We start from the raw sequence: 16,898 nt of genomic DNA on the forward strand, positions 1-16,898 counted from the left end.
ATAATAAACATCAAATGTGTGGTGATTGATTGGGTGACAAATATTTAATGACTCTTTTTGATTCTATTTTCAAGATGGAATGTTTGCTTTTCAAATCAGTGCAGTCAGTGAACCTTGTTGGGGCTTGCAAAAATACACCCAATTCTTTGCAGATACAATTTTCCCCTTAGGTATATACATCATCTGTTAGTGAGTGGGCACTCAGGAAGAATAGCAAAACTGGTTCTGGCAAACAACTGGAGAATTCACACGAAATTTAACACATGACTTTTGACTAGAATGCCTTAGGGGTCGGATGTCATCATATTAAACCAAAGCCCCCAGTTTTAATTTTCCAATTTGGAGAAAGATAGATTTCCCAGTCAAAATGAAACATTATCTACTTGAGTCTAATTCTGACTCTGTGTAAACTACTCAACCAGAATAAATTGGACACATCTGGAAATGGCCTCGACCCTTTGAGTTCTTAAGGCACAATTTAGTTCTGAGAAACAGCCATACATCATCAGTAGCAACAAACATTTATTGAGTGTTTATTCTGTTAGAGTACTTTTCTTGGCACTGGGGAGAAACAGAAATAGTAGGCATAGCTCCTGCTCTTGAGGAGCCCGAAGTCTGGTTAGGGAGATAGACAAGACATGTAAACAAAATGATTAATACAATTAATTAAAGGTAGCAGAGACTGAATGATACAGACAGCTAGAGCTATAGCCGTTCAAATTAGGAAGAGATCCTAGGATTGGGATCTATCCATCTATCAGGAGTCAGTTATTAAACATTTATCAGCACACACACACACAATATGTACATATACACACACTCATGGCATATTTTAAAGTTTAATTTGCATTAATACTATTTTTCTCCATCACTTCCTTAAGTCTAGAAAATCAAAAGAATATTAAATAATGCCCTGATTTGTAACATTTTTCCAATTTCCAAGAAAAAGTCACACAGAAAATTTAACAATTGGCTCACCAGAGTTGATGCCATCTCCCCTCTGGAAGGGATCTCTAAATGCATGCTATTAACAGACCAAGAAAAATCATGAAAGAAAAACAGGAATTTTATTAGTGGCTCAGAGGAGAAAGTATTAGAGGCACAGAGACTGATTAGAAGGCTCATAATATAGTCCAAGTGAAAGGTGATTTAGGCTTCTTAGGATGGGTAAAATGAGAACAGAAAAGAGAGGGGTGATGTGAAAGACATATAAAGGGAAGGATTTGGCAAAAGTCAAATAGATGGGAGGAGAGAGGGTAATAACAGCTAACATTAATATAACACTTACTGTGTGCCAGGCACTATGTAAGCACTTTACAATACTTGTCTCATTTGATCCTCAAAACAATCCTGGGAGGTAGGTTCTATTATTATCCTCATTTCACAGATGACAAAATGGAAGCAAACAGAGGTTAAGTGACTTGCCCAGGGTCGTACAGATAGTATTTGTCTTAGGCCTTATTTGAGTTCAGATCTTCCTAATTCTAAGCCCTGTATTATACCCACTGTAGCAAATAGTTGCCCCTGAAAGATATTGATCCTGGGTAAAAATGGTTCAGGATATGAACTTAACAGAGGTAAGAAACCTAGAGATATAATTTTTGAAGAGATCTTTTCATAGAATTAATAGTTGGAATTATTCAAATAGATGGGCTTAACTTATAGTACTTAAGACCTTCTACATGCCTACTATTATATGTCTATTATTCTCATAGATATATAGGAGCATCAGAAGAACACCAGCCAGCCTAAGGTGTCAAGTTACAATGAGATATTTTTGATGCTTCACTGTATCCTTCGAATACAGAAGCCAAGAAATGTGTTTTATACTGCGTCCCACTTCGTACAGGGAGACTGGCAAATGGAAATGGCTGTATAAGTATAAATTGACAGTACCACTTTTTAATACATTGAATTTTCGCAATGCACAGTCCAATCTGCAGACCTATCTAATATACATAGAAATGACTTATGGATGTCCAACAAAGTGTGTGTGTATAGACAATTTCCTCAGAACTTCCTGTAAGTCTTAAAAAGTCTTTTGGGCATTGGATTCAATATTCTCTACTTCATCTTAGCCTTCACCCAACTAGAAAACTCTCCTATCTAGATCCTGACATGACAACTTACTTAGAGCTTATGTTATAGTACAGTCAAAACAGTTCACTTAAAGTAACAACAATTGTGGTATCAAGGGGCCTGATAGGTGACATACTGGATAGAACAGTGGGACTGGAGTCAGGAAGACATTCACTAGCTATGTGACCCTGGGTGAGACATTTAACCCCTGGTTGTCTCAGTTTCCTCATATGTAGAATAGGGATAATAATGACACCTACCTCACAGGATTGTGGTGAGGAACAAAGAAGATGATATTTTTAAAGCTCTTAGCATAATACCTGGCACATAGTAGGTTCTATGTAAATGTTAGTGGTGATGACTATGATAAAAACACCAAATAATACACAGTACAAAACTCAGCAAACCCAGCCATTATCTCAAAGCAACATTTTCACACATATCTAACTCAGGTCCCAGGTAACTAGGGTTATGAGTTCTTTGTTTATGTAACCCAGAACTTTCCCATTATATAGCACTATGAGATAGAAGAAAGATAAAAACTGAGTGTAAGACTTGGAAGAGAAGAACACAAAGGTGTTACAGACATCTTTTATCTCTATATCTTTGTGCAGGCTGTCCCCCACACCTGGAATCCACTCCCTTTCCACTATCGCTTAGAATCCCTACCTTTACTGAAAGTTCCATTTAGTCATTTCCTACACGAGGCTTTTCCTAATCCTCCTTCCTCCAGTAGCTAGGATTTCTCTTATAACATTATTTTGTATGTACTTACATGCATACGTATTGTTTCTACCAATAGAAAGCAAGCCCACTGAGGGTAAAGACTTTAAAAAAAAGTCTTTGTATCCTCAGTGTCTAGTATAATGCCTTAAAAATATATAATGGTAAGCAAAGGGGGATTTTTTTGCTGCTTTTTTTCTTTTGGAGTGCTTCTCAGCACTAAGGCAATCAAGTGCCTTTGATTGAGTGTTGCCTTTGTTTGAATCAAGAGTCTTTAATTTAATCAAGAGCCTTTGATGACCTGATTAAGTCACAAGAAAGCCTAAGTCACATGAGTTTGAGTCACATGGTTTTGATGTCTTCTGTTGACTGACCCTGGAGTACTCTGAGGTTAGCATTTTGCTTTGGGGCTTACTCATTGGAAGAGTGTTCCTGTGATTTGGCCAGACAAGACTCTAGGTAGCCATTAAGGAGCCTCCTGGCTTTGAAAACCCAGATGTTGGTGGTTCTCTCTCTGGTAACTATGTATGTATTGCTATGGACAAACAGAAGCCCTGTCTGATGATTTGTGTTATTTGCTCTGCTTATATAATCTCTGCTTGTAATTTCTGTTTGTGTTTTCTCTGAAGTTCAGGGTGCTGACTTTCCCCCCTGAACTAAGTGAATGATATATGTATGTTTAATTGAAGTGAGATTGTACATCCCTTAAAGTTTCTTTCCTTAAAAAAGCAGGTCAAAGAAACTGTGCTAGCAGCCCTCCTGTTTGCTGGTGTTATTGGCCTTACACCTCCACAGCAGCTGCAAGTAACATTGTTACAAAATATTAAATGCTTAATAAATGTTTACTGATTGAGTGTTCCTTCATGTGTGTGTTATAATGCTGTTCCCTTACAGATTGCTGAGAAAATTCAAGAATGATGTCAGGTCACTTTGTAGATTACTGAGAGAGAAAGAGGGATATGGAATTCTGTTGTCAGAGATGAGTGTTATCTCAAATTCATTGCCCTTTTTAGCAACAGGAAAAGCATTCATGCTTGGGCAAGGATGCTAATTCAGTTATCTGCTTTATAGAGGGAGAAGCAAAATCTTCCTTCATTACTGGTGAACAATAGTTAGCATAAGATTGACCACAGGTAGAAGCCTGTAACTGCTAACTCTTCTTTCTCTTCTTCCCAGTCTTCATCTAGAAACTTCTGCTGCCTCATGCTTATCTAATTAGAACCCACTCTGGCCCTGTATAATCTGTTGAAAGTCCCCTTACAAAGAACCTTCTCTGTCCCAATCCTGCTTGCAAAGCATGCATCTGATCCTTGTATTTTGCACCATCATAATCTTAATATGGCCTTGGCTGAAGTCCTTAGCAAGCTGTCTTGTCATTGGAATCACAGCTATGGCCCGTGATCCAAATGTCTTGAGCAGGCTATCCTATGGAAAAATCCCTTGACTGTTGTGGCTCTTAATTGTGTCGATCTTAAGACAATACACCTAAATTCCTGACCAATGATTATTACCCAAGATGTATTTGTCAATGAGAAGACTAAACCAAACAATCTTAAACAAAAAAAACAATAAACCCTGTCTTTAATATAATCATTCCAGTTGTTGTGAGCTCTTCTAGTCAATAAATATAGCAAGAAAGGGTAAAATTTTTAAATATATTCTTAAATTGCATTTAAAATATAAAATATTATGCAATATTTCCTATATTAGAGTTATTGAAGTTAGCAGACATAAAATATAACAGTTAAAAACAGTGACCACTCTTATAACTCAGAGGATTTGCAAGTCATTCAAATGAAAATCCTATTACCATCAACAAGAATGGATAAAATATCCTGGAATGAATTAATTTCTGTTTGTTTGTTTTTCCATTCCAGTATTGAGTAGACTGTGTGTCAACAAAGGTTTGTAACTTCATTGATAAAATGTTTAGGGGAGTGCATGGATAAGGAACTTCATGTTCATCCCTTATGTAGATGGCTCACATTTCCAGGCCCATCTGCTTTCACTTACAGATAGGAAACAACTTTCTCAATTTGAGGAAAACTTTCTCACTTTGGGCCTGTCCCCCTATAATCTCATTAAATGCAAACTCCTTTCAAGTTGGAATTGCTCCTTTCTTGGTTTGTGTATCCCCAGCATCTAACACCATATCCAAACAGTAGTAGGTGCTTAATAAATATTTATCAATTGATTAATTGATTACTAATCTCTTCTGATTGCCTTTGTGAACTCATAGTACCTCAATTCAATTAATCAAATATTTATTAAGTATTTACTGAGTACGTGAGAGTGCCAGGGACTGACAATTAAAAAAAGAGAACAGAATAGAAAACCACAGACCTGCTTTCGAAGAACATGCATCATAGTAAAGCAAACTCAAAGTCTTAGATTAGGATTTCTATAGAGCCTGATCTCCTGATGGCACACAGCATTGCTGACGTTAGTCAGGGAGGGGTGAAATGACAGTTGTTTGCTGTTACTTATGGAAGCCAGACATATAAGATGGGGAACGCCATTTAGTATTCACGGCTTCTCCACTACCAGTTAGTCTTCACAACTTTGGCAGAGGCCAGGTCTGCTATGTTTTACTCCAAGAAGTTTTAGGTAGTTTTTTTAAAAATTTATTTTAAATTTATGGAATAAAACAAGCCCTTCCATAACATAGTATAATAAACAAAGATGATTGAACATGAACTGCGAATCTACTATGTGCAACTTGGTATTCCTTTTAAATTGGCAACACAGTTATCATACAAATTTCTTATTTTTTTCTTAGAAAACAACAAAATTACAAAAGGTAATTTTGATAGTTCCTTGCATTTGGTAGGCACTCAGATACTTGTTGATTTGATAATACTTGGAAAAGTTCCCCCAACAGTATAGCTTCTTGCATCAAATTATTGGGTATTTGTTTGGGACTTGTCTATACTATTAGTTTTTGTTCAGTTGTTTTATGGTACAAATGATTCAACACATCAGCCATTCTTTCTGCTTGACAAATAGAGAAAGACTATATTTCTAAATGTCTCAGGATTAGACAATAGTTGATTAGGTAATTCAGATAATCCTAAAACTGAAGAGGAAGTGTGTGGCCAATCTGATTTTCCTGCCAGACCCAAATCAGTCATTAAGATAGCAAAAAGACATAAAAATCCATTTGACTGAAAAATGATCAGTTCTGCAGCCACATATAGATAATATCTGAAAATGGGAAGAATAAATAGCTTGCTCAAGGCCACAGAGATAGTATCACCAGCACTAGTGATGCTAGCAATTTCTCAGGGTTAGTGCAAGTATCTGTCCCTGCCCTGTTCTTTCTTGTTACACTTTATGAATCATGAAGGAGTTCCTTCTGACAGAATCAATCAATAATAAACATGAATTTATTAAGAACTTGTTATGTGTCAAGCACTATATTATACTGAGGTTGCAAAGAAAGTTAAATAAAAGCAGTTCCTCTTCTCAAGGATCTCATTTTCTAATTGGGGAGACAATATACAAATAGGTAAATATAAAATAGAGATAGATGATAGAGATCTATTTATATCTTTCTATATGTATGCATGTGGACTATATAAATGGATAAATTTATGTGTATATTTATATATGCATATATATTATATATAAATTATGTGTGTGTTATATATACACAAATACATGCACATGCACACACAATGTGCATGGTATAAATAGGAAATAATGCCAAAAGAAAGACATTAGCAGTGGAACAACTAGAGAAAAGGCATGGAATCAAGAGATGGAGTTTCATATGTAAGGAACAGGAAGAAGACCAGGGTTGCTGAATAGTAAAGTGGAGTTTTGGAAAGGTTGGAAGGGACCAGATTATAAAGGCCTTGAAAAGCTAAAGAGGATAGGAATTTATTCTTGATCCTGGAGGAAACAGAAAGTCAGTGGAATCTATTGTATAGGAGAGACATGGTAAGCTTTGCACAATAGCATTTGAGTGGCCCGTATAATGAAAACTTTGGTGTTTCCTATAGCAATGTATGGCTATGAGAGTTGAACTATAAGGAAAGCTGAGTACTGCAGAATCAATGCTTTCAAACTGCGGCGCTAGAGAAGACTTTTGAGAGTCCCTTGGACAGCAATGAGGTCAAATCAGTCCATAGTTCAAGAAATTGATTCAGGCTATTCACTGAAAGGTCAAATGTTCACGCTGAAGATTAAATACGTTGGCCACATAATGAGAAGATGGAACTCATTTGAAAAGACTCTGATGTTGGGAAAGACTAAAGATTGAAGGCAAAAGTAAAAGGGGACAGCAGAGAATGAGATGGATAGATAGTATCATGGAAACAATGAATAAGAACTTGGACAGACTTTGAAATATAGTGGAAGATAAAAAAGTCTGGCATGCTATGATCCATGGGGTCATAAGGAGTTGGACATGACTGAATAATCTGAGTTGAACAAATCTGAGTTGAGGACGTACTGGACTGTAGACAGAACTATCAGAAAGCTATTTCAATATTTCAGGTGTAAGGTTATGATAGTCTGCACCAAGATGGTGTATGTGTGAGTGGAGGGAATGGGACATGTAGGAGAAAGATTTATGAGGAGGAAAATGGCAAATTTGGCATTAGATTCATTATATGGAATGAGCATGAGAGAAAAGTTGAGAATTTTATCTAGTTTGTGACCCTGAGTGACTGGGAGCATAGTGGTATCCTATACAGAAATAGCAAAGTTGGAAAGGGGAAAGACAACGCAGGGGTAGGGGTCTGGAACAAGAGGATAATAAGTTCTCTTCTGAACACGTTAAATTTTAGTTTAAGTTTGACTTTCAAGGTCAATTTTATTAGCTGTGAAGAAGTTTGCCTGATGGAAGGAAGGATATTTTGCTCTATGGCTGATAGAAGATTAAAAGAGTTCTATTATTTATTTTTAACTTAAAAAACACTAAATGGAAAATTAATTAGGAAAGTCTAGATCTCATATGAGAACATGTGCCTTGATATGATTAAACCATGGCTTCATGACTCACTTCGTTGCATCTTGGTCTAATTGTAGACACAGTACTTAAGGTTAAGTAGATCACTTCTTCAAGGCTGAAACAGGTAAAGTTAAACACATAAAGCGATAGACATATTAAGGTGACTAAATGGCTTCTTCTAGAGACAAATCAAAATGAATGATAGTGGAACAAAGTTCTACCAACGACTTTGACATTTGGTGAATATATAATAACTGTGACAGACATGAGGTATTAAAGATGTATAGCATACTCTCTGAGCTTCCAATTTAGCAATTTAAAGTTTGGGGATCTAGGAGAAAGCTATTCCTACAATTTTCAAGGTCTTTGGGGCAGTTATATTGTTGTCGTTTAGCCGTTTAATTGTGTCTGATTCTTGGTGACCTCATGGACCATACTGGCCATGTGGATTTCTTGGCAAAGATACTGGTGTGGTTTGCCATTTCCTCCTCTAGTGGATTAAGGCAAACAGAGGTTAAGTGACTTGCCTAGGGTTACACAGTTAGTTAGGAACTCAGGTCTTTCTGATTCCAAGCTCCATCCACTAAATCATCTAGTTTCCCCCTTGTGTATGCAGAATCCTAAAGCTATAGTTTACAGGCTGCCACCAATGAGCTTACATTGGTAATGAAGGACACTCATAGGGAACAGATGTCAAAGCAACTAATCTCATTAACATTTCAGGGAACATATTCTATTTTTACTTTGTGGTGTCTTCCTTCTACTCCCCACTGGGTGCAACATTTCTGCTGTTTCTGCTTCTCTTGTCAACTTTACACCTGAGTAACAAGATTGACTTCTTCTTCCATGTTTTTCTTCTCTTCTACCCAGGCCACCTCAACTGACTGTCTCTCACATTGCCCCCATCCTACCAGTTCCTGGTTCAAATATTATTTCGGTCATCTCAGGAAACTGACTTTACCTCCTTAGGTTTTCTCATCTGTAAAATGAGGGTGTTGGATAGATAGTCTCCAAGATCTCTTCTAACTCTAAATCTGTTACCTTAAAAAAAAACTCTCTCCCTAACAATTCTGTATTATACGAGTCAAATCTTCCAACCTTACATGATGATGTCAAAGGCTTCCCTCTTGGAGTTTATAAATGGAAGTTTTAGGTTTAATTTGAAGATCAAAGAAACACATTGAGCAGGAACCAAACAAGAACAGATGTGCTATAAATCCAGAGTACGATGAAACCTTTATTGATCATTACCATAGAGTTCAAAGTCCTCAGAAACCAATCTCTTAAGGCAATGGAAATAAGCAACTCACCAGAGATGGGGCAACCTACTCATACATGTGGTGACAGTAACCTAAAAGTTCACCAGGTACAAATGTTTCCTTCTACAAACAGTGCAAGTGAGATAGAGTGTGAATTGAAACTTACTTGAGGCTGGAGAAGAGGCAGTATGGTGCAAAGGAAACATACCAGTTTTGTTCTACTGTTTGCTGTACAACAGCATGATCATTGTGACCTTCATTTTACTCATGATAAAGTTTATAAATTGGACTAGATGGTTAAATTTTCTGAGCCTTTGTTTCCCCATCTTTAAAATGAGACTCCGTTACTCAAAAGAAATTATTGGGAAAGTTTATAACATTTAGAATGTTATACATATATGCATATTTATGTATATATATATATATATGTATATATATTTTAAATTGATGATGATGATGATGATGATTTATTCTATCATTAGTGGTGGCCAAAGTAGGCTTAATGTAAGGGGAAGATCCTAAAAATTAGGCCTGTCTATAAGTGGAATGGCTTACTTTTATTGATGATGAATTTTCCGTCATTGGAAGTCTTCAAACAGTGGCCAGATAATCACTTGCTGGATATGTTATAGTAGGGATTCCTTTCATCCATGATTTGGATTAGATGGCTGCTGTGGTCTCTTTAAACTTTCAAACTGTGATTCTATGATAAAGGGCCAGAGATAGGAAAACCTGGATTCAAGTGCCATTTCAGACTTAAAGACTGTGACAATTCACTTAAACTCTAAGTGCACTCATGCAACCCTATAAGGCAATAAGTTGCAGACTAGGTGCTAATCTGCATTTGTAAAGGGAATTTTCTTGTCAGAAATTCATGATACCAATGAAATTACAAATCTGCTCTCCCTACCCCCCTCAGAATTCTATAACTATTTGATGTTGAAATAAAATAATATTTTGAATGTTGTCAAAAGACAATGAAGAATAAAACTTCATTGAGGGCTTGAACACAATTGAAGAAATATGTGTTGGCTTTTAATTCATAATTTCATTTAGCTTCAAAATAGATATGCGATACTAACTAGGAAATCAAACACCTTTAGATCGTTCACTTTAATAAGATATTGGAAAAGAAACAAATTAACTTTTATTAAAGAATCAGTCAAGAATCCATTCAACAACTTATTAAGCAGTAACTTTGTATCAAGCACTGTTCATGGACATTTTATATCCTATATCCCCAAATGACTCCACCTCTAACACAACACAGGTATTTATTAAAAAACTGGTTTTGTTTCATGGAGGAAAGGTAAACTATGTGCCATATACTATTTTCCTCTTACAAAGATATGTGTCATATAACCACAGACTCAGCCTCAGAGCTGGAATTACCTAAGAGTTTGCTCCATCCAGCCACAAATCTATGGATGTATCCTTTCTGCAAACACCATTGTTTGCAAGTGTTCCTATGGCCTCTGCTCCACATATTTCTAGGGTTGCAGGGTTTAATAATTTAAGAAACTGTTCGTTCCATTTTTAAAGTCAGTGATTCCTATAAAAAGTTTTGAAACAAAATGAGTAGGAGCTTAAATATTTAACTTTAGCTAACCAGAAAATTAAAATTGTTATCCAAAATACCTCATTCCCCTGATTATGATGATATCACCGTACCGCAGTCAAGTTCTATCACTTTTCCTGTTCAGTTCCTTTGCCACTTTCTTGAGGAAGCCCAAAACAGCTGTGTTTACTCCAGGAGAGACAGAGAATTAGCTAGTTTGCTTTTTATTATTTATCATTTAAAATTCACTAAGGTACAGTTTCTACCAAAAGAATAAAAACAATTCTGGGAGAAAGTACTTTTAGCAAAATTAAGTATCTGATAAGGGAAAAAATTGAAAGCAAAAATAATCTGAATAACAAATGATTTGGAGCTATATTAAAAATGCTATCTGAGATGTGAGGAGTAATAAGAAATGAGAGCAGCTTTTGCTAGCACCAGAGAACTCACCCTTTGCATGACACAGAAGATTATAGCAGAATAATTGTGGCTATTTGAGAGATGGTACTGATGGTATCAATTTGAAGACATTGTGTTCTGTTATTTGTATGATAAGAACCTTAAGTACAGTAATTTAATAAAATATGGCAGAAGCAGATTATAATTTTAATAAGATGATTCAGGAGAATAGGGGATGATGTTTGGAGCAAGATCTAAGAAGAGGCTGTAGAACACCCCATGGGATGTAGGGGGAGGGTCTAGATTTGGCACAAAGTAGGCACACTACTTGCTCTGAGACCAGGGGAACAGAGAAGGTAAATGAGGAGGTAGTGGAATGATGAGGTAGAAGAGAAAGAAGTTGAGGAAATTTACTTGAGATGATTAGCATCAGAAGTTAGAGGAGAGGTTATCTGCTGAGCGTGAGAAAGCTAGGAAGTAAGGTTTGGGCTTGAGGTAGGTGGATCATTTTTGGAACATTCACTCAGGGAGCTGTAAACCTCATATGGATACTTGTATGGCACAGGATCTGTTACTTTATAGTGCTTTTCTCTAGGTACTGCTCTCCAGAGCCATAATTAGCAATTTTGTCACCTAGGGCATGATTCAGGAAATGTACACTGCAAAAGCAGCGTAAAATCTGGGCTCAAATCAACTTTATACAGGCAAATTTCTGTGAGAACCTTTTGGTTGCTGTTTTTGTTTCCTTTGCATTAGGGAGAGAGGCCCCAGGACAGCATCCTATAGGGAGGGGACATAGATTGCAGAACTTTAGGTACTTAGAAGCTGTTTATAAAGAAGTTACTGAGGTTGGGAATAGAACTGAGATTGCCTGGGGAAGAGTCCACGGAGGTGGTATGGGGGGCAGGAGAAGGTAAGCTAGCCACAGGAAAGAAAAGCCAGAAAATGAGCCAAGTTATAGCTATTTTAACTAATTATTTTTATGAAGTAGGTGCTAAGTTCAGTTGTTTCTACATTGCTTACAGAATATAAGCACTGCCTTGGTGATCTGAATTTCAGTGCCTTGGAGTAAAACCTTACACATTCTTCCCTAGTTATATCTCTGGTGCTCTCATTGTTTTCAAATTCAGTCCTGCATTCTGATGACTTTTCTAAAGCATTGTTTATTCCACTCATTCAAAAATCTTCCAGTGTGCTCTGTCTACAGGATGAAGTCTGAGTTACTTAACCTGCAATTTAACACCCTCCTCTTTCTGTTTCTAGTCTTCCTTTATAGTACCCCACTATCCCCCCTCCTGTACTGCCCTATACTAGATCCAAACACAGAACCACAGAATTTTAAACTAATAAGAGATCTCACTGACCATCTGGTACAAATCATACTTAGAAAAAAAAAGAATCCTGACTATAATGTGCTCAACAAGGGGTCTGCAGCCTTTGTCTAATAGCCTGCAATGAAGGGAATCCCACCACTACTTCATTACCTCCTTTTCCCTGGGTATGTCATTCACTTAGTCTGCTGTGTCTGAAATGTCCTTCCCCTGTTAGCTGAAATGATGCCCATCCTTGGATGCATCTAGCTCAAATACTATGTCTAACATTAGGCCTTTGATGATTTCTTGTAACGTTGCTCCTCTCATATGCACTTTTATACTCTGCTTTACTTTATCATTATTTGGGGATATATTGTATCTGCCTACTAAAATATAAACTTATTGAAGATGAGGGGCAATTAGGTGATACAGTAGAACCTGGTCTGGAGGCAAGAAGACCTGAGTTCAAATGTGAACTCAGATACTTAACTAGCTGTGTGACCTTGGACAAGTCACTTAACTACTGTCTGCCTTAATTTCCTCAACTGTAAAATGAGGATAATAGTTATACCTACTACTCAGGGATGTAAGGATCAATAAGAAATTTATAAAGTGTTTTGCAAACTTTAAAGCTCTTTATAAATTCTAGTTATTATAAGGGATGTGAATTATTTCTCTTTATATCCAATAATAACTAATACAGTAATTTGCAATTATTAAGCATGGAGTATGTATATTTGAACATATTTAATTCTGAAAGGCATGAATCAAAATAAAATGCTTAAATGTATGACCATGCAATAGATAAGAGAACCCTCATTAGTGGATTATGATACCTAAGGATTACGATACCCTAGTGGATTATAATACCTAATACACATACATATTTTACATATATATATATATGCACACACACATACCTGTACATACATGCGCATATATATATACATATTACATATACACATATATAGTATTTATTCATAGGTATCATGTTGTTTCCTCCAATAGATATAACTTCCTTGAGGGCAGTGACTATTTCCTTTCTATATTTGCATCCCTATTACCTAGCTTTATACCTGACCCATATATGTGCCTAATGAGTACTCGTTGGTTGAATAATTGGCTTTGCACAATACTCCATAAGCCAATCTCTGTCTCAGCCATTCTGAAAAACCATTCACAGCTAATGCAAGTACCTTTGTCCTTTTTCTTTAGACTCTGGAAAACCCTAAGTATGAACTGATCATTGAAGCTCAGGACATGGCTGGTTTGGACGTTGGGTTAACCGGCACAGCAACGGCTACTATCCTCATTGATGACAAAAATGACCACTCCCCCAAATTCACCAAGAAGGAGGTAAGCACCTAAGATTCTTGTTGCCATTGGAGCAGTTGTGATGGTACCCAGTGATTAACATTCATTTATAAAATCTCAGAGCGGAATGGAAATTTAAGGACATCTTGTCTAACTACCTGGGCACATATGTTATAAGAAGTTGCCATGTAGTTGGAGAGTGCTTATAGAATTGCATGAAATTCTGTAGGAAGGTAAATATTTCCTGAATTTGGTATTAACTTGAAAATAGTTGAATGTAAAAGTGACATTTTCTTCATCTCATTGGAGTCATTTGTCACTATTATATGATATTTAGCTTAGACCAAAATTATAAGCATGGCGCAATAGAAAGAACATTACCCTTGTAATTAGAAGATCTGATTTTGAATCCTACCTCTGAGGTTTACTGCCTATTTAACTCTGGGCTAATCACTTTAGTCCTCAGTTTCATATTCTTTAAAATGAAGGGATGGAACGTGGTGATGTTTCAGTTTTCTTTCCAGCTTTAAATCTCTGATTCTGGGGCGCTATGGCAAGTGGTTTCATCAATGAGTTTGCTCCATCCAACAACGGATTTCAACCCCTTGGACCTAAATAAGTGACTCATTGAGTTTCTGAAGCTAAATAGGCATCCCCTGGTGCCAGAAAATCAGTGAGCTTTTTTGTCCTTAGTTAGTCTAGTCTGCAGAAAATAGGCACATGCCACGTCAATAGGCCTTGTACTTGCTACCTTTCCAGCTTGGTAGAAACCACCTGCCAGAGTTCATATTTTGTTGGCATAGCCTTTGGGAAGCCAGTACAACATCGATGCTATGCTGAAGCTCCTGAGGAAGACTTCAGTGCCCCATATATAGTTTAATAACTATTTTTCTCCCTAGTCAGTACAGACTGAAATGCTAGACTGAGAAGTACCACAATTGAAAGCAGAATTTTTTTTTTTTTTGGCAATAGCATGGTGGTGTGGGAGCTGATAAAGAAAAACAAAGTGAGCTTTTTGAAGGAGAGCTGTTTTCTATCCTTGGTCCCTGTGCATTGATGATTATGTACTATTGTTGTGGTTCACCATTTATTACAACCAAACAATCAGCGTAGAAAGCCTGGCCAAGAGCACAGTATTCACAGCTGCAACTTAATCTTGGAGGCTCAATCATGTTCTCCTAAGAGAACATGGGAAGAAAATGCATTTAAAAGAGAAAGCTAAGAACAGGGATTTTTTTAAATTGTTTCTTCTTAACCCTACCCTAAGGAGTATGGACTAGTATGTAAACCAAAGGATTGGCAGAAAGTCATGTTTCCTTGTGAGAAGTTTACCTAGGAGGGTGAACTGGTAAAATCTGCTTTCCCAAACAAGCAAAGTGATAACACAGGGGCAGAAGTAAGGAGGTACTGAATGACCTAAAAAATGGCAGGCACTAGGTTGTGAATAAACTGAGATCCTTTATAGACCCCTGTCCACTGGGAGGGCTACAATTTATTCAGGCTTAAACTAAAGTCTAATGAATCTGGTTCTAGCCCACCTTCTCAGGCTAAGTGCAGATTGTTCCCTATAATATATTTTATATACTACTCAAACTGTCTCTTGGCAAGTTTGAAAATCAGCCAGGGTGAATTTCCATCTCCCACTTCCGTGACTTTGCATGGGGTGAGTCCAAGATGAGGAATGTCCTCTTCTGACTCTTCAAAGAATCACTGAAATACAGAATTTGAGAATTGGAAGGTTATTCAATGACCATCCAATCCAATCCAACTTATGGGAAAGGAATCCCCAGTATAACGTACAAGACAAGTGGTCATACAAACTTTTCTTCAAGACCTCCAGTGAAGGGAAATCCATAACCTTTCCAAGCAGTTCATTGCACTTTTGAATATCTCTAATTGTTAGGAAATTTTCCCTGATATCTTATTACTACCAATTATTGCTTCTGGTTCTTCCCTCCGGAGACAAACAGAACAAAGCCAATCCCCCTTTCATAAGACAGTCCTTTAAGTCCAGCCTTGACCACCATCCATCATCCTCTCCTCTTTGGCACTCTCTTCTCTAGGTTTCTGTGACACTGATCTTTCCTGGTTCTACATCTATCTGTCTGACAGTTCCTTCTCTGTCTCCTCTTCTGGATCTTCATCCAGGGCATTTCCACTAACCATGGTTGTCCTCTAAGGCTCTGTCCTGGGCACCCTTCTTTTCTCCCTCTCTCGCATTTCACTTGGTGATTACATTAGTTCCGATGGTTATAGTGATCTCATCTCTATGTAGCTGACTCTCAGATCTATTTGTCTAGCCACTACCTCTCTGCTGAACTCGTCTCACTTGCCAAACTGCCTACTAAATATTTTAAATTGGATATCTAATAGACATCTTAAATCCAACCTGTCCAAAACTGAAATTCCTTTTATCCCACCCCAGCCCCACAAACTTCCCCTCTTCCCAATTTCCCTATTACTGTTAAGGATAACATCATCTTCCAATAATCCAGGCTCACAACCTCTTACTCCCTTGATTCCCCACTTCCACTTAGTTGTTCAGTCTTGGTGGCAACACCACTACCACCACCACCACCACCACCACCACCAGCAATAGAAACCATCCTTTATGTGGTACTCACTATGTTCCAGGCCCTGTGCTAAGCACATTATAAATATCAACTCATTTGATCCTCCCAATAACCCTTGAGATAGGTGCTATTATTATCTTCATTTTACAGATGAAAAAACCGAGTCAAACAGAAGTTAAGTAGCTTGTCCAAGGACACAAAGCTCATAAATGTCTGAAGTCACATTTGAACTCAGGTTTTCTGAACTCCAAGACTTATTCTCTATCCAATGGGCCATTGAACTGCCTCAAAACATCTCTCATATTCCTTCTTCTTTCCTCAGACACTGGTCACCACCCTGGTTCCTCCATCTTCTCACATCTGGACTATTGTAAGATCCAAGTATTTGGTCCTCCTTCCTCAAGTCTCCTCCCACTCCAATCTTTGCTCTAAACAGTGCTCAAATTTATCATTTTTATTTTATTTAAATAATTATTTTCATTTCCAAATTCTCTTCCTGCTTCCACCCCTCCCCCAGCCATTGAGAAAGCAAGAAATATGGTGCTCATAATACATATGAAGTCATGCAAAACATATTTTTACATTAGCCATCTTGCGAATTTATCTTCTCAAAGAAGTTCTGATAATATCTCCTCTATACTGCCCTTTCAATAAACTCCAGTGACTCACTTTTACCCCCAAGATCAAATATGAAATCCTATTTGGCTTTTAAGGCCCTCTGTA

General features: G+C 37.2%; 1 protein-coding gene across 1 annotated transcript in view; it reads left to right on the top strand.

Annotated features, from left to right (window-relative positions):
• The window catches only part of CDH13 (cadherin 13), a 1,345,123-nt gene that overhangs the window by 1,164,936 nt on the left and 163,289 nt on the right, over positions 1-16,898 (top strand). The window contains exon 8 of the mRNA XM_036749176.1: positions 13,504-13,644. Within this exon, the coding sequence (XP_036605071.1) occupies positions 13,504-13,644 (141 nt within the window). The remainder of the gene's footprint in view (positions 1-13,503; positions 13,645-16,898) is intronic.

The sequence above is a fragment of the Trichosurus vulpecula genome, chromosome 3 (genome assembly GCF_011100635.1).
Source record: "Trichosurus vulpecula isolate mTriVul1 chromosome 3, mTriVul1.pri, whole genome shotgun sequence".
Taxonomy (NCBI): Eukaryota; Metazoa; Chordata; class Mammalia; order Diprotodontia; family Phalangeridae; genus Trichosurus; species Trichosurus vulpecula.